This window comes from Zea mays, chromosome 7, assembly GCF_902167145.1.
Source record: "Zea mays cultivar B73 chromosome 7, Zm-B73-REFERENCE-NAM-5.0, whole genome shotgun sequence".
Lineage (NCBI taxonomy): Eukaryota > Viridiplantae > Streptophyta > Magnoliopsida > Poales > Poaceae > Zea > Zea mays.
Window position 1 is genome coordinate 181608312 of NC_050102.1, and position 19284 is coordinate 181627595.

The 19284-nt window shown below is 45.5% G+C and overlaps 1 protein-coding gene across 12 annotated transcripts; it reads right to left on the reverse strand.

The window, feature by feature from the left end:
* Positions 1-2563: 2563 nt before the first annotated feature.
* LOC103633549 (probable indole-3-acetic acid-amido synthetase GH3.11) lies at positions 2564-10119 on the reverse strand. Of its 12 annotated transcripts, none has more exons than XM_035961186.1 (7): positions 9688-9966; positions 9250-9586; positions 7456-9164; positions 6452-6722; positions 5148-5249; positions 3519-4333; positions 2680-3423 (listed from the first exon to the last, which is right to left on the reverse strand). In XM_035961186.1, the coding sequence occupies exons 4-7, from the start codon at positions 6595-6597 to the stop codon at positions 2843-2845; spliced, it is 1644 nt and encodes a 547-aa protein (XP_035817079.1). In that variant the 5' UTR covers positions 6598-6722; positions 7456-9164; positions 9250-9586; positions 9688-9966; the 3' UTR covers positions 2680-2842. The 12 variants fall into 12 exon arrangements, with proteins under 12 accessions (XP_008653456.1, XP_008653453.1, XP_035817079.1 ...); XM_008655237.4 differs by having other exon boundaries at positions 9250-9546; positions 9688-9964; XM_008655234.4 differs by having other exon boundaries at positions 2564-3423; positions 7456-9586; positions 9688-10022.
* Between the last annotated feature and the right edge of the window lie 9165 nt (positions 10120-19284).

Here is a 19284-nt window from a genome sequence, read left to right on the forward strand (position 1 = left end):
AAACCATTTTAATCCAAAAGCAGCCTAGATCTGACACCAACAGCGACAAACATAGCTAAGTTTTTTATCTAACTATAAAGAAAAGCTGATTACACCAATCCAGTCATCAGGAAGACGTAACAGCAGCCAAAATGTCACTGAAGGCGCCTGTCGACCGACTTCCATCCATGCGCTTTGTTGTAGTTGAGGCTTTATGATATCAGCAGCATTTTATTAGACTATCTCTAGCAAATTTTTATCTCACTCTTTATCATACAATGAAAAACAATGTTTTACGTGCTCACATACACGGTATCGCTGAAATAAGCCTTAATATTTTAAACTTCACTACGCATTGCCGAAAATTTTTGTTTTACGTGGCTATATATACAACCATCTGGATATAGTATAGGTTTTATTTATTTTAGCTTTTTCTAAGGATAATCTGAATACAGCTGAAATTACGTGCGTAGAAAGATGATACAAAGATGATATGGTTCCTAGGGTTACTATCTAGAAAGTGACGGATTCGTACTTTCATAATGATATAGGGTTACTATCTAGAAAGTGACGGGTTCGTACTTTCATAATGACTAGTGGATTCTGTTTTCACGTTGATTTTAGACATTTTTTCACCAAAATGTTTCTCATAAAAATTTACTAAAAAACTAATAGGTGTTTGTTTTCTAGAATGAGCTAGACCATCATCTTCTCACTTTTCTTTTATTGTTTGGTTTGTGAAATGAAATGAGTTAATCTATCACCGTCTTATTATTTATAGTACTAATATGAACAATAAGTCATGATACATCAACTTTTTTATAGAGTGATTCCTAAAATCAAACTCTCTCTTCTACAACAACTTCTAACAATTAGAAGTTGGAAATAAATCGAAATAAACACTAAGAGCATGTAGATTGATGTTTAATATAGAGTATCTTAAAGTGTTTAGAGGGGCATTTGCATAAAAACGTGGAGCCGTCTCTCCGTAAAGAGACGTCTCTGGCTTGTAACTCAAATAGCAACAGACGTTTCACTTCTTACGATATAAATTCATCGTCTGTTCTATCGATCTGATGAAGTACAAACACATTACTTCTGTATTTATTATTAAATTACATTTATATTCATTGTATAATGGACTATCTTAGTTGTTTATTGCGTTTGAAAATCGTTTTGACGTATCTCTTATATAAATGCACTAATTTGATGCGAGTCTGGAGGATCTACTCCTACAGTACTCGTGATGAAGGCGTCCTGGTGAGTCACTGCTCACCGCGAGAGACGAGGCAAAAAGCCTGCCGCTGCCAGTGCTAGCCTAGCCTGCTAGGTACTAGGGAGCCAGGGAGGATCATGACCCTTCTTCAATGTCAATGCCAGGCGCCGCAGCGGCGGCAGCCAGCAGCAACATTCATTAATGGCCTCATTCATGGCACGAGCGTTGCCCCACCTCCCGCCCGGTAGACCCGATCCAGATTCGTTTCCTCATTCAGCATGCCGTATTTTGACGGAATCGTATCCGTGACTGCGTGTCTGCGTCTCAGTCAGTCCGGTTCAAATGTGGAGTTTACAAGTAAGCCCTTTTTTCGGGTATTATAAAATTCATTGTCAATTGAGGTATCGATTCTCAAAATTCTAAATTTAAACCCGAAAATTTTCGGTTAACCAAAGATCCACCCCTAAACTAGTGTGTGAATTAGGAGAGAATCTTGCTAGACCAGGTCTAAGGTCTCCTTTAGAATGCACAACGGAAGCAGTCCATTTTTACAGAAAAAAAAAACATAGGAAATGATTTAAAAAAAACCCTGCATTCAAGGGGGCCTAAGTGAGATGCTGCCAGTGAAACCTTAATTTGCAAGAAAGAAAGCCGATAGTGTGTTATGGCCTGGGTCACATGTCCTTTTGAATTGATCCACAATAGAGTATACTAATACTACATCTAGCACATACATGCCAATGTAGCTATAGAAACCTACTACTCCAGTCTTGTAAAGTCTGAAAAGCATTTCCGTCGCAGGATGGTCTTCGTGCAGTCACATGCCATGCCTACCAGGCTACCACACTTGGCCATCATCAGCATGGGTTTGACTAGCCACGCCACCCTCTACGTACGTACGGGGTTAACTGACATTTTAATTATCATCAGTCCCGTCGATGGAATCCCGGCGGCAGAGATCTGTGGCTGTCATTGTGCTAAACAATCTCTAGCCTGGGGGCCGCGGATCTAGCTAGAGCACCCAGCGAGACGGACAGGTGAAAAAGCAGGCAGCGGCCAGCACACAGGCACAGCGGCACAGGTGAATTCTGAAATGGAGATCCTGATGGGTCCATTCACACGTTCAGTCTTCAGAGTGCAGTAGGAGGACTGTAGGAGCCGTCGGCCACGCGCCGCTTTGCTTCTTGTCTGACCTGCTGACGGTGTGTCATGTGGTGCTCTAGCTTAGCTAAGCTAGCTCAGTCTCTTAAGCTACGTAGCTTTGACCGGCCAGCCAGGTACGGTATACGCGGGCGGGATCGAGTCCTTAGCTTGGAAGCAATTAGCACTGGCACAATGGCACGTACAGGCCATGCATGATTACCATGGTTGAAAGCTCACTCACCACTGATGCTTTCGGAAAAGCATGCGTGGCCTCTCTCTTTACTTTATTTTATTGTTATATAATCCATGCGCTCCGTCAATCACACACACAAAAGTCGTCAAGTGATAGACAATTGATGATCACAATCTCAAATAAAGAAAAAAGGCTTCTTTGCATAGTAGCAAAGCCTGACAAAAGTGCAATGTAAACGGGGATAACCCAGACGAAAATTCTCAGATTATTTAGATCCAGCAGAGGATTAGTTTCAGAGTAGCAGAACAACCTCAGACACCAGTAGCTTCAGGATCCCGGGGGCTGAAGAACGAGGCGGTGGCCTTGGAGTCGAGCAGCTCCAGCGCGGCGCCGCCCGGCTCGATGCACCGTGGCGTCTTGTACTGGTTGATGGAGCCGCCCTGGCTGACCAACAGGTCCATGAGCGCGTCGAAGGCGCCGGCTTCCACCAGCCGTATCTCCAGCGGCCCCACGGACCTGTCGTGCGCCCTGCACCGCCTGTACACGCAGTCCAGCGACTCCTCCACGGCGACGCAGCAGCTCTCCAGGACCTGCGCGTCCAGCCGCGCGCCCCCGGAGCCGGAGGTGGGCGTGGCCTTCACCTCCCAGAACAGGACGTAGTGGCCCGGCACCGTCGACGTGTCGGTGAAGCTGGTGTACTCCAGTAGGATGTGGCCTCGGTCCTCCAGGATCTTCTTGGCCCGGGAGACGCTGCCGTGGAGGTCTTCCTCGTTCGTCTTGTCTGCGTCCACGCTCAGGATCACGTTCCTCCGGCAGATGAATTTGAACTGGGGTGCGCGGTTGTAGAAGCCTGTCACCTGGAGTACATCGCCTACCCTGTACCTGTAAAGACCTGCACCCCACCCCAAAAAAAAGAGAGCAATGTATTGGTTGAAGTAAAACTGTTGTTGCAGATCATAGTATTCGCAAGAGGTATGGTGTTCTCACCGGCAAATGTGGTAACCACGAGCTCGTAGTAGCATCCGACCTTGACGTCCACGAGGCCGACAAGCTTCTCCTTCTCCACAGCCTCACCATCCTCCGCCAGCCTGAGGCCGTCGTCCAACGGCACGAACTCGAAGTAGGCCATGTTGGGGAGGATGGTGTAGGACACGTCCTTCGGGCTGCACAGCGGCCGCAGGTTGACGCCGAAGTAGCTCTCCGAGGAAGCGTACATGGTGCAGACCAGGGGGATCCTGCCGTCGCTGTAGAACTCGAGCATGGGGACGTACTGCGCCATCGTCCCCGTCAGGACGGCCTCGATGTACTTGACGTTAGGCCAGAGCCTGCCAAGAACGCCCTTCCATGACTCCGAGCTGCATATCGCCTCGACTTCGTCAGCTAGCTCGGGGTTGGGCTGCGCGAGAAAGCTCTCCGTGGCCACCCGGCATGCGGCGTTGGTGATGCTGGGATTGATCCGGCCGGTTCGGATGTCGGTGACTAGGTCATGCCAGTGCTTCTCGAGGAAGCTGATGGACCGGAGGAATGCTGAGGCGAAGACTGCTCCGAGACGGACGACGTTCTGGCGTTCCACCAGGCCGCAGAGTAGCTGGCAGTACATGCTCTGCTGGCTGTCGGGGCAAAGAATGACCTCGTCGGGACTGGTGTAGCTGTTGTAGAGGTCGTGCTTGCGCTGCAAGAACTGAGGGCTCTTGTAGTAGCTGGTGAGGACTGATCGGACTGGAATGCCAGCATTTGTCAATGTTTCAGCTTTCACAAAGAGAAGATACATTGCCTTCCCCTCGCCAAGGCCTCGTATGTACCTGGAGACTTGACTAAGTCAAAAAAAAAAAAATACTACAGACATGGTAAAATCTAAAAACCTTTGAAATGTACTGATAAGCTATTCTATAAGACCTTTCTTCAATTATGTTGAATGCAAGCAAGAGCAGAAAGATGTGATAATTACAAGGGATGAAGGAAAGTGGGCAGTTTATCCCAGTTCCAAGTATCATGATATAGCAAAATATCTTTCGAGACTTTAAAATGCATATTTAGGGCTGGTTCGTTTTGAAATTAATCCATATGGATTGGATGAGATTGAGTCGGTTTAAATCCATATCAAGTCAAAATCCATCACAACCCCTCTCAATCCACTCCAATCCACATGGCATGGAAATAACCGAACAAGCCTTTAAGAAATACTGAAACTCTTTACTAAAGCAGAATTCTAACATTTCAATTTGTAAGCCTTTCTAACTATGGTTTGAAGGGGGTTACTTCAGCTTGTGATAAGTATTGTCCTATCTTTCGTGTACTCCAACTCTAACTTGACCAAACTTTTATAACTAACACCAAAATGAAAACAAAAAAATCACCAGAAAAGATCGGTAGCTTCTAGCCTTCTTCTAAGGAGAGATAAGAATTATTTCTCTTTCAGCTTTCAAATAGCAATCACGAGAAGAAACTTTGGATAAATGGCATCATGATTTAAGCTAGTGCCTCTTGACTGAACAAAGACGTGGGTCAAACAATAAGAGGTTTATAGAATAGATAAATCCTGATGTATATTCATTTATTTGACTTTCCAAGTGCCTTCATTAAAAGTAATGGATCTATAATAAAACAAACTCTTACTTGCTCATGATAGGCATGATCAGACTATACAGATACATTCGGCGGTAAATATCCTCTGAGATTGATGGCATCAATCTTGGTTCACCCTGAGAAGTTCCCGAGCTAATAAACAAAATTTTTTGGTTAATATCAGTCACAGACCATAAAAAGAACAAAAACCAATACTGACATCAATAAATTCTTTCAAGGCAGAGAAGAGTGATAGGTTTTCCAATACACATTTACAACTTCACTGTGTGGTTCACAAAAGTGACAGATGAATATTGTTGGCACAGAACATAAAGGGGAGATAGGTGTTCAACCTGTCCACAATGTAGAGAAGAGCAATAGTGATGGGTCCCTAAGAGTTACTTTCCATAAAAATACAGGAGAAATCATGCTAAGCACAATATAAAAGCAGTCAATGCCTGTCAAGTTAAATAGGTTAATGGGCTTCATAGTCCATGGATGCAAACACATTAAGGAAGTGATAACAAGATCCTGGGAGGTAGAATAGCTTGAAGCGGGAAAGCTTCAAGCTATTATGAGCAATATTGTACTCCACATGAACGGATGAACCCTAAACTACCATTAACCTCTCAGGGTTGGCAGAATCTGTAACCAAGTGGAAAACACTCGCAAAACAAAATTTATATATAAGATGGTGGTTCCAGGAGGATAAAAGTGTGGACAAACAGCTTCGTAAGGGTCTGAACAAGCTCATCATTATGGTTGTCTGCTGGTCCATCTGGAATTAGAGTGAACGGCTGTTCAAAGGCGCACAACCTCAGCTCGCCCCTCAGCTCACCAGGGTTCTACGGGCTATCATCACTAGTGAGCGAAATATTTGGAAGACAGCGGGTGCTAGGAGTCTATGCCTATCATTGTCGTCCAGCACTCCTTATGCTGCCTTCTGAGTTACCGTAATAGCTTGAGCAGTTCTGTTTAGTTTACTGGCTACGCCTGGTATCTATTTGTGTTTGTTGTTCTTTCCTGTTCTTCTTTTTTTCTTTTTAGCCTGTGTTTTCACTTTTCACGGACTTGTGTTCACCTTCTTTAATACAATGATGTGCACTTCTCAATCTTTGTTTGAGAAAAAAAAATTATATACCAGCATGCATTTTGACGATGAAATGATCTAACATTAATGCTCATTTTCTTCATATTAGTCGCATATTCGCATTATACAATAGAACCAGCTTCTACTAGCAGCCAGCACAAAGGGTCTTCTGATAAATGTATAATCATTCTTATACCTAATACAATACCTCTACTATATGCATGCAAAAATGTTAACTAAAAAATAATCAGGAAGAGACTCACACCTTCGGAGCAGCTCTACAATTTGTTCTCCACACAAAATTGAAGACCTTTCACCAGCGGCAATCCTTGCAATGTAGGGTTGGACCACATCATACGTCACTACTGGAACCTGGCTCTTGAAGGCAGAAATGTCTACGGACCCATTCATGAATTTGTTCAGGTATTCAGTAGCCTGATTCTTCTCAAGAATTTTACTCAATATAACCTCTTGTGCTGCTTTGGCATTTATAGTCAGTATTTCAAGCTCTTGAAGAACATCATTTCCTGTGTAACCTAACTTATGTGCATCCATGTTAGAAGAATTAGAGATGGGTCTTATTTAGAAGAGGAAGGCAATGGCTCAAAGTAACGGTTTCTGGAGCAAGTGCACCCCTTTTATAGATCTTGCATGACCCGAGAAGCATATATCTTCTTAATTTCTCTCTACCTTATCCGAGAGATTCTGGACTAATTGGATGGTGCACCCAAGTAAAACAATCCACATACAATTGTTATGGACGCGATAATATGTTACAGTATATCTAGAAGTTCCACTGTCATTACTGTTCTACTTTAAATTATCTGTCTCGACTCAGTACTTCATCTGTTACATTGTTTTGTCTTGTCACACTTAACTTGTGTTCTCGTTATGTGAAACTACACTTCTGCAGGTTTGGAGAAACAATGTGCAACGTAGGACAATTTTATCTTCTAAAGGTGAACTGTTCAGTGTCAAAACCATAATTTTTAAGGGCATGGCTAAAGTAGTTCAAAGGATAGGATAACCTGATAAAGCAACTACTAAGGTCTAGTTTGGAAACTTAAATCCCCTCTGAGATTCCCGGGGATTGAGGGGAAAATTAGCTATTTTCCCATTCAATCCTCGGGAATCCCGGAGGGGATTTTAGTTTCCAAACTAGCCCTAAAAGGGTTGAAAAAAGTGGTACTTTTGGCATACCCTTATTTTCTTTCATCCAGGAATTTTTCTATCATAACTATACTGATTCTAGTGAGTAGTAATACTTACCAGACTTTCCAGAGATTGAGAACACCTAAAACAACTTTGATGTTTCCTCTGCAAGACAATCCCATGGACCCTACCACAGAGCTACTGAAAATGAAAGATCAAAATACAAACCAATGAGAATGGACATTTTGTTCTTATGACTACTAAAAGATATTTGAAGAATATTTTCTTCAACAAATTAAAACGTCCAGAAGAAACTACCAACACTCATGAGACAGAAGGTGCAGATTTAGAGACAATAATAATTGTCTAACCACCCACAAAGTTATCGATAATACACCCCTAAGGAATGCACACTATCTGCCAACACGGGCACATGCAACCAGGGGCGGACCCAGGACAAAATATAACTGAGAGCATACTTGTAAGGACGAGAACTAAAATACCAGAATATAGGCATCTAAATTAGACTGAGCAGGGGACCTCATGATGAAAATTTAGACTCTAGTACTTAGAACAAAGAAATGAGCGGGGGCATGTGCCCTCACTCGGCCCTACTTGGGTCTGCCCCTGCATGCAACCAACAAAGTGTGCAGGACTGAAAGATAAGAACGCATTTATCCACTTCAAAAGTTATTCTTGAAATGTTGCATCAGCACCTAAATCCTTCATAAGAGATTATGAGAAAAGATGAAGAGCTACACCAGAACCTAAACACAAATTGTGTTCCGCACGTTATGCCGTCCGTGCAAGTGATTGTGCGGAATCAAAACAGAAAAAAGCCTAAGATTGCATAGCTAGGCTCCGTCTCCACTGAACCAATAAGACATATGACCGTAATCAAACACCAAATGGGCACACTGACTATAAAGCATTAAAGGATTAGTCTCGACAATAAACATGGGCATGCTGCCTATAAAGCAGGGGTGAGGCTGCGTTGAGAGTAAGGGATGCAAATGCACCCTGTAAAAAATGCTAAAGCAGTGATTTTGTCTATTTTTTTACCATATATTCACCCTCCCTCCATAAAATTTATATGCCCCACAAGGCAAGAGCACATCCCACCCCACCCCGTCCTAAGTTTATCTAGCTTCACCACAGGTATAAAGTATAGGATATGCATGCATATTTTTCTCAGTTAAGCTATATATTTAGCTAAACGCTATTGTTAAGGGCAGTGGTGGCTGCAATTGGAAGACACATTTTCCCAGTCGAAATAGAATTGTATAATATTTCAAAAGGATATGCTAATTGTCAATGGAACAAGCCTGTCTGTGATAATTGCAGCTGATGTACTTCCTTTGTGATATTTTCCGGTCAATTCAGAATAAAGGTGTGTGGATTCACAAGCCGCGGATGCTCGCCGCATATGGTGGCCTCCCTGTGGTGGTGCAACATAGAATAGTCGCCCGCGTGCCTCCCTGCTCCGCACCCATCAACTGCCTGCAGAAAAAGGAAAACAGTGCACAAATTCTTTGCTAAAGTCACAGTGTTTAATCAACAAGACAAGCTATTCGATCCTCTGTAGCCTTGTTCTTATCATATCTCCCCCCAACTTTCAAGCCTCCCATCCTTGCAAGATCTCCTCGCCTTCTTGCTCGAGTAGCAGAAACTACATGAGTGTCCTCTTCAAAATGGATAGCCCGAATCCACCATGATCAGAACAAGGCCATGTGGAAGTAATGCACAGCTCCACAGACGTACTGTGAGATCTCACCGCCTTCTGATGGCAGAAGCTAATGTCAGAGTGTCCCATTGAAATCCCCAACCTGCATCCACTATGATCAGAATAGGTCCATGCGCAACAAACTCGCGACCCGTCAAGTGTATTAGTTTATTGCACATATGACATACTAGCCATTTTGCCGAACAGGTGGTGGGCGCGGCATAACGCCGTGGGGGAGTGGGGACGCCCTGCTGCGTAAAAGGTAACTCAGGCAGTTCTCTCCGTACATTTGTTCTCATCTGCACTTCAATCAAATCGCTGTCGCCCAAAAGACTGCCTCGAAAAAATATCTCACGCATAGCAATTCCAACGTAAGCTAGGAATCGATCCTATGCTCTGCTGCTGTCTGCGTAGAAGCATGTCGACGTCAAACCAAATTCCAGAACTGAATGCCTCGGTATTTGAGAAAATCAATAATTTTCAATCTGTAGTATAGATGTCGCCAAAAAAAATAAAATCACCAATCTGCAGCAGAGATGCCGGTAAAATCGAGTAACTTTGGAGATCAAACCGAATGACAAGCCTGCTACCCCTAGCCATGAGTACTTTGGTCAGTTGTGCTATACCATTTGGTGGGGTCGATGATAGGCGGGCATTGGCTCGGCCAGAGAATGCGCTCGGAGCGGGCAGATTGATTCAGCGCAATGGTGTAGTTGGATCGACCGAAAGAGGTCGAGGCCGCTGACCGGGTGTCGAACACCTTACGTTGTTTGAGTTTTTTACGCCTCACCTCGCCTCCTCGAGGTGCGGTAATCGCGGCCCTCAAAGATCAGCGAGCAGCCAATATCGGCAAGGAAAGCGGTCCCCTTCCCCTTGGCTTTCTGTTTTTACGGGGCTCATGTCCTATCTCCTTGCTTAGAACTTAGAAATTTTCTAAGTAACCCATAATCCCTACAGGTGTGTCGGACCGGATGCTGATGGTTCGGACATGGGGCTTGGAGGAGCTTCTCGAAGTGGTTGGTGGTCTCCTCGGCTGGACGCCTTCTTTTTGTCCGACTTGTCGCAGGCTCGCAGCTCACTGACAGTTTTCTCTCCTGAAAGCTTCTACCTGTTGTGCTAATTGATGGTGTTTCGAACATCGCTCCGATAAGTAAATTTATTGTGCGTACTCTGGACTCGTGTGTGGTAGGAGCAAGATTTATACTGGTTTGGCATAACGTCCCTACTTTCAGTAATCAACACCTTGCGTTACCGGCACCATCCATGATCAAAACTCGTAGTAGGGGTACAAGCGGACGAGAGAGGGATGAGAAACTCTCAAGTCTCTATGGGGTGGAAGTGGAACTTAGAAACTATAGAGTGGAGTCCTAGCTAAGTCTTAGCTTGGCGGCGGGACTCCGGCCTCCTGGTCCTTGTCAGCGCTCCTCCTGTGGGTGCGTGTAGAGGTGAACTTAGCTCCACCCACCATCGTCTATGTGTTCCGTCCGCCTTCTCGTTTTTCTTGCCTAGGGGCCAACCTCTTCCTTTTATAGGCGGGGGAGAGGTTGGTCAGTGATGGCTTCCTTAGAAATTAAAGGAGTCATAAGGCAAAGGTAAAACCAACGTTCTACCCGGGGTAAAGCATCGCGTACTTGTGGCCCCTGAGTCGTATGGTTGTCTCATATTTACTGTGGCGGACGACGTGGGGGCTATGTGGGTCCCAAGCACCATCATTTAGGCTAGAGCTGGAAAAAAAAGCTCGAATCGGCTCGCGAGCCTTGAGCGAGCCGAGCCAGGTTTTTGAAGTCTTTGAGGCAACGAGCCGAGTCCAGCCGCTCTGGCTCACGAGCTGGACAAAATTAATCAACCTACACAATAACGATGGATATTGGATAATTTTATATATATCTGACTCGTTTCATAGTCTTTAATGATGGATATATGACAATTATAATTTAGATTACTTGTAATGTTGTATTATGATTATTTATTTCACATTTATAGACTATTAGTTCACTATATAATGCAATTTTAGTTTCTAAGGTGTAGCTCGCGAGCCGGTATCGAGCCGAGTCGAGCCTTCTTTTACAGCTCGTTGAGTAGGCGAGCCGAGCTAAGCTCGGCCACAGAGTGAGCCACACCGAGCTGAGTCGAGCTTGGCTCGACTCGTTTCCAACCCTAATTTAGGCTATGGCGACCCCTAACCTTCGTAGTGTAGTGCTTGGTGTAGCTCGCCGTGTTGTGCCCTGCCAATGGTCTGTGCACTTAGGTCTAGTCCGATAGGCCATGAGTGCGTCGTAGGCTAATGGCCACGTAGATAATAAATATGTCGTAGTACGGGGGCTCGTAGTTCATGAGTGATACGTGGTCCGAGTGGTTCGTAGGTAATGAGTGGGGAGTGGACCAGCGGCCACATAGTGGCTTGTTGCGAGACGTAATTAATGTGGTTGGGTATTTACGATGGGTCAATCTGGGGACATATGCGGGATTCACTCGAGTGGTTTATCTCTGACACGCTCGGCTCTTGTTAGGTTCTGCCATACCCGACCTCAAGCTTGGTGCCACGGGATTGGACTAGGACGGATTCTTTTAGGTAGTGTTTGGTTGAGGAGCCAAGTAGAACGGAGCCGTTCCATTCCTGATTCTAGGAACGGAACCGCTCTGTTCTGTGTCTGGTAATCTGGAACGGAGCGGCTCTGTTTTTTGTTTGGTTGCAGAGTAAACGGAACGGAGCGTGACTGTGAGAGCGAGATGGGAACGGAGCGGCTCCGTCCGGTTGATTTTTTGGAGCGGAATGGTTCCGGATCTGAGGAGAATATTCCCTAATTGGAGTCATTCCGTTCTAGTTACTTTGTAACCAAACATCAACAAAACTGGAACAGAACGGTTCTGTTCTACTTGGCTCTTCAACCAAACACTACCTTAGAGTTGACATATCGGCCTCTAGCTAACCAACGAGCTCCAGCGACCAGGGTTTTTCTCTCAATGCGCTCTCTGATCAATGGATCCACGGACCGAGTATCATTTTTACGACAAGCGGGGTGGGGTGGCGTGACGAGAAGAAAAGTGTGGGGGTTGGTTGTTTTTTTATACGGGGAGGAGGACGGGATGGAATTTCAGTTTTCAAGTTTTTAGTCCATTGGGCCTCCGTATCGAGTATTTGGTTATATTTTCTGTTTGTAAGGTTTTTTATTAGGCCACAATTTTTTTCCTTTCAGGAATTTTTTATTTATCACGTCATCTTTTTTATAAGTTTTAATGCCTGAGGAAGTGAGGAGGCATGTTTGGTCAAAGTACTCTAATGGTAAATTTATATTTTTCAGATGAAGTACGAAAAATCATGTGTTGAGTGCTTAAGCCAAAAGATTACACGGCTTTATGGCTTTAGACCAACTCCAGCAATACTCTCCATCCCACTCCGCATCCGCATTATACACGCTCTGAGTCACTATTTCGCTCTCCAGCAACCTCTGCATCCGTCTCCGCAAAACAGACGCCGTGTACCTGCACTCCCCTTTTCCACGGTTTCTCTCTCCTCTCCGCACAAGACTGCATGCGCCACCTCCTGCTCGCGGGCCCCAGCTGTCATAGACTGCATGCGGAGTGCAAATACGGAGTCTGCTGGAAACGGGGACGGATACGGAGAGGAGAGAGAAACTGTTGGTCGTGCTAAATACGGATACGGAGAGGGAGTCTGCTGGAGTTGGTCTTATGGGACCGGACCTCTTTCTAGAAATCACGGTTGACAATTGAGCCGCCTCTGAACACAAGAAAATTTCCTGGGTCGAGTATTTTTTCTGTGAAATTTCTTCGTGATTCATGAAAGATGGTTGCAGGAAATGTTGGATGGGAGAAACATATACGGAACGATTGGTTGACGTAGCAGCCCATCCAAGTTGCTCGAGCTGAGCCAGAATAAGCAGCATCGGGTTGAGTTCATGCTATATATCCTGTTGGTGTTGGTGGAGGTCAATACTAAACTGACAATAATGATTCTGTTTTAGTATGGTTGGAATAATTGTTTTTTTTTTTTGAAAAAAGTAAAAAATATCCTGTTAGTGGAAGGCCAGTCCTCCTCGAACCTAGCAAGGGGGAGCTCTCCTAAACCCAAAGTCAAATGGCAGCTGGAGGTCGAACTGATTATCCCTCCCCTCGCCGTCCGTCCTGCGTTTTTAAAACCTCTCATCCGCGCCAAGCAAGAGAGACGGCCAGCACGCACGTCTGCAACGTGCACGAACCATGGCACGGCACGCGCGCGCCCGGCTCCTCCTCGCCCTCGTAGCCACGCTCGCGGTGGCCGCGGCGTCGACGTCGTCGGCCTACTCGCGCGCCGCCGACGCCGGCACGAAGCTGCTCATCGGCGGCGGCGACTACGACGACGCCGACCTGCTCGACGGCAGGCGTCGGCTCGACGACGCTAACGCCACGGGCCTCGACGACGGCAACGCCACGAGCATCGACGCCCTCACGGTCACGGGGGCCGCGGGGTTCATCAGCTACGCCGCGCTGTCCAGGGACAGCACCCCGTGCTCGCAGCGCGGCGCGTCCTACTACAACTGCCGCCCCGGCGCGGAGGCCAACCCCTACAGCCGCGGCTGCGACGCGATCACGCGGTGCCGCGGCTGAGCCAGCAGCTGCGACTGCGACTGCGACTGCGACTGCCATTGCCGCCGCTAGCTGCTTGCGTTCGTGAGGAACCGAGCAGAGCATCGATCTGCGGGTTCTACCACATTCGCTGCAAATCGTTTAATAAGAATGACGCCTGTATCTCGTGTGATGTTTGTACGACCCCATCCAATACTCACAATATTTTCAAGATTAATTGTTCCATGGATATGGCGATGTGTGACTTGTTCGTCTTTGCTCTGAGGCTCGGACAGCTTCATCTGCCGTCCAGGTTTCCTTCAGACCAACACTACTCAGCCATGCCCATGCATAACAGGAACCGGACATCGTTGTAAAGAGAAAAAAAAAATCCGACGCACCGCTAACCTAGAAGAGACGTTCGTCAACTTTCGAAGGTTCCGAATCCAGCTAAACCCCGAAAAATGCGTTTTCAGGGTCCCCAAGGGAAAACTTCTATGCTTCATGGTGTCGGATCAAGGATGAATATCAATGCACGAGTTTTTTTTACTGGAGGCGAATTTGCTCCATCTTATCCAGCACAACAATCCCTTCTGAATGAAGACATCTGTAACCGATCGCCTTCTTGGTTTATATAAAAGCATGCCGCAACGCCGTCTGGGCCTTCGGGGCAACCATTCGCTTCGAGAGCCTAGACTTCATCATAGGTGACAGCACGTCGGAGCAGCGAAAAGGAGAGGTGGTAGCGCTTAGGTGGCAGCACGTCGGAGCAGCGGAAGGTGAGGAGGGGTGGACGGCAACGAGGACTGCACACGTGGAGAGAAGCTGGGTGGCGCCTAGGGCAACGCACCGTAGGGGAAGTCGGTCAAGAGAGAGGCCTGGTCTGCCAATACCGTGCAGAGGTGTATGTGGCTAGAATAGAATTGATTGACTGAGATCATGATAGAGGTAACACATATATAGGTAAGGATCGCAATGTTTATAGAAACACTCAAATACATATTGATCCTTGCCGAGTCAACTCATATACCCTATCTAAGCGCCGACGTACAACTCATATGACTGGAGCTTACCAAAACTGAGTACACAGAAACCACGATTTACCGTAATAGGCAGCCCTCATGGTGACCCGGAAGACGAGGGTGAGAGCTAGTGCGAAGGTGGCGCTTAGCATCGCGCCGCCACGATCCGGATGATGACATATGGGCATTTTTGTTTCGGCTTCTCGGTAGTCAGAAGCTGCTGTGGAATGTCAAACAACACCTAGCTTTTCAGCTAGCTTTTTTGAGAATCGGTTTGATGATAAGCATATAAAAGCAATATAAACAAAAAAATCGATCGAGTTGTCACAAAAGTAGAAATCCATCACTTTTTAGATCCTAGACCCTGGACCCTATGAACTCCTTCATTTCTCTATATGTAATTCTCACGATACTTATATTTTCTTTGCAGTTAGATTTTTCTCACAGATACTTAAAAAAACCCTAAACAAATAAACCAATAGATGTGGCCACGGTGGCGATGGCGAGCGCCCGCACGCGAGTCACGTAGGCCATGGAATGGATGGCGAGGAGTTTCAATAGAGTGTGGCTTTACTTGTGTGCAGTCACATGACCGAGCAGTACCTAGTAGTACTACTACTACTTTTGCCCCTCATCTCTACTACTTATTAAGGCTGCAAGGGGTAGCATGCCGTTCTACCGTTAGCCGATCTCAATCGTCCGTTCTATATAATTTCAGCCGCCCGATCCCGCATTCGAGTCCCGCTCCCTGGTCCCGCATACCAGTCCCGCTCCCCTATCGCACCGTGAAACCGTCTCGACCCGAAACCGTCGTGCCTCGGCCTCCCCTTCACCGATTTCGTGCAAAAGGGAACTCCGCCCCCACCGCCCCTACCTTGATTTTGCCGCCACACCTTCCTTCGACACTGGAGATGAGATGAGAGGATTCGTTATTCTGGCGCTCCTTGCCTCCGCCGCCTCCTCCTCCTTCGGCGCGGCGGCCACGACTTCAGAGGGCGGTGGAGGTGGACCCGTCGTGGCGGTTCACGAGCCAACGCCTGTGGGACGCGTACGTCACACTGCAGACGTGGAAGCGGCAGGCCATCTTCTCCGACCCCAACAACCTCACCGCCGATTGGGTAAGCCCGAGGGTGTACAACTACACGGGCGTCTACTGTGTGCCGCTCCCCTCCAGCCCCGACCGCCGCGGCGCGCTCGCCGTCGCCGAGGTCAACCTCAACCATGGCGACATCGCGGGCTTCCTCCCGTCAGAGCTCGGCCTCCTCGCCGACCTCGCCCTGCTCCACCTCAACTCCAACCAATTCTGCGGCGTCCTCCCCCGCGCGCTCCGCCGCCTCCGCCTCCTCCACGAGCTCGACCTCAGCAACAACCACTTCGTCGGCCCGTTCCCGGACGTCGTCCTGGACCTCCCGGCGCTGTGCTTCCTGGACCTCCGCTTCAACGACTTCAAGGGCGTCGTCCCGCCTCGCCTCTTCGACCGCCCACTCGACGCCATCTTCCTCAACCACAACCGCCTAATCTAGAAAAAGAGTTGCATGAGAAGCAGCAGCTTGAGCTCGAAGTAGAACGATTGAATGGTACACTCCAAGTGATGAAACATTTAGAGGGAGATGATGATGGGGGAAATATCCATGATAAGATGGAGAAGTTGAGCGAAAAATTCGAGCGTGAAAAGAAGCGTCTGGAGGATTTGAGTGGGGATCTCGTGAGGAAGGAGCGTGAAAGTAATGATGAGCTACAAGAAGCCCGAAACGAACTGATAAAGGTGCTACCTATTTTCTCTACCATGCACCTAACAATTCCTCTACCAGTTGATGCTCATAAAATGATTTTGAATGATGAAATGATTTTCACAATGACCAGGGTTTGGAGGAAGAGCTAAATGGACCGACAACTATCGAGATCAAAAGAATGGGGAAACTCGATGAAAAGCCTTTCCAAAATGCATGTAAGACATGAGTAGATTAGGCAGCGTCAGGGATTCCGCTGTGCTGATTAGTTTCTCGGGAGAGTAAGGCACTTACATTATTCTCGATTAGCAACGCGTATACCTCATCGCTCCTTGTCGTAGGCCTTACAGCTCGTGCTTCGGATTTCATGCACCCCCCTCCTTGCTTTGATTAGCAACACGTGAGTATAATTATTTTTGTAGGTTTTGGTAGATGATGCTTTATAGTAGTAGAGATTAGATGTTAGAAAAGAATATTTTAGATATTGAGGTCAATGATTATCTCGTTCCTTTTCATGTATCCGTTTTGCACTAACATTTTATCGAATAATTTGTATATCATCACGACATTGCACTATGTAGTGGTGAAATAGTTAGATTAAAATAATAAAATTTATGTATGATAAAATCACAAACGGATTACGTAACCTTTTCTTTTTACAATATATCACATTTGTACATAAATTATCTTGGTATTATATATAAGTTATCTTTGTATTATATAATGCCCATATGATTTTGTAGTTTGGTTCATCTATGATCTTTCTCATCTCCTTCGAATTTGTTCTGTTTATACATCATGCAGGAGGAAAACTGGAAGCCATTTGAATCGAATATGATTCCACCACCTCTAACTCTGGGTGATTAACCCACTTGAATTGGACTTCACAAAAGCAATTGCTATCAGAAACCAAGTATTCCAATTCCGCCTGTCAATGCATGGTATGAATTAAGGGCCTTGGCTAGAAAATGGGAACATAGAAATTTTTACGTGTTAGATAGTTGTGGGAGTGTCAGAATCTCATTCTTTCTAAGAACACCATGGAAGGTATGGAATTTGGCAATTTGTTCTATAGTACAAGTTGGTAGGCTTGATAGTTTAACTATTTGTTTGGAGGTCGCCGATATTGTATTTAATGAATTTGCTTGACATCCCAAGGTCTATATTTGGAATGGTGAAGGTACAATCTGAAGACTAGCTTTAAGTTGTTCAGTATTTATGCTTTTTGGTCAACTTGTTGAACTAGCAACTATTTCAACTTCTGCAGAACCTAAACCTAACAAGGGATATCTTGCATGGGCTGATGCTTTTGTCATAACAGCAGACTCGATAAGTATGTTAAGTGAAGCATGTAGCATAGGGTAAGCTATTGTCTTATTGGACTGATGACTTGCACGTTGCAACCTTTTTATGAAGTTTTAAGAGTGTGAATAGCTTCAAACTGTTTTGGCACACTAGCAGTAGCATTAGTTGCTTTTGAGTTCTAACCAAACTGGACGAACAGAGTAAATGTTTCCACAAATTCCACTGAACATGATTTCTGTATAGGCATCAATTCACGTAAATTGAATATCATGTCTGGTGTTTTCTTGGGGTCAATGTAATTTTTAGCTGACCAATATAATGAATGCATAGTACCAAAATTTGAAAAGTATAGTAATGTTCCTATTTCTTTTGTTAAATAGTAGTCGGTAAGGATTCCTGGCTGGGATGCAACTCTTTTTTATTGGGGACTGGCATTGAGGTTGTGGGTTTTTTACTTTCACTTGCATAGCTATCGGCTGGTTTTTTTGGTGCTCCAGGTGTTTGATGTAATCACTCTGTAGGTGTGCACATTCATCTTGATACCGAAGAACGTCGTGTCGCTGTTCATGAATAAGGATTCCCTCAAGGTTGAAGCTGATACTAGGCTTGGGGAGCTCATAAAGTATGTTTATAGCTAGCTAGCATCACATGAGACTCACAGAATTATTGGTTGTCCTATCGAGTAAACTTTGGCTCGATGACCTTGTCTTCTACTGGTCATTCTCTGAACTGGGAACTCTGGTGAACAGTTATTTTGAGCTCGCAGATGATAGGTGAGTAATACTGTTGGGGGCCTTCTTCTCTACCGAAGGTCCTATAAGCAAAAACACCTTCGACAAAGACGATATGCAAGCAGATACATGAAGATATATGCCGAAGCTACAATTGAAAGAGCTTCGATATGGTGGCATGCCTAGGATGAAGGATGGCACTGACTTAAAGAGCAAAAGACTACATAGTCCCTAATAATCTGTATTATGATTATAATTAGTTATCAAGGATACGATTGTAATTTTGTCCGGGCTGCGTCCCGTGCCTATAAATAGGTGAACAGTAACCCTATACTATTCACGCTGACTTGTAATCATTCGCACGTCACTCTCGAACTTTCACCTTCCATCAAGCCGAAGGTAAAAATGTAATTTAATATCATTAATGTTTGTTCATGATTATATATAGTGACAATACAAATAATCTAATGATTTAATATAATCATGCATGCTCTTTCTTCATTTCATATGTCTTTGTTTATATTCTCGCATATTGAAATGATGAAGGTATATCCTTCATGACCTTCGTCTGAAGATCATTATATCCTAAAGGAGATAATGCTTCAAAGGTATTTTAACCATTAACATTTGTGTTGCCTTGTTCTTAACTCATAGCATTTGAGAACAAGTGACCAACATTGGCGCCCACCTCCGGTGAACTCACTTCCACTGTTATAACAATGGCTTCGTACAAGAACCAAGCTGTAGCATCTTCGGCAATGAAGCTGGTGCTCCCAATCACAGGTGGTTCAAGCTCAGAACCAGCCAACAAAAAACAGAGGAAGGAAGCGCAAAGAAGAGTGCAGCATGTTGGGGTGCAAGGACCCTTCATC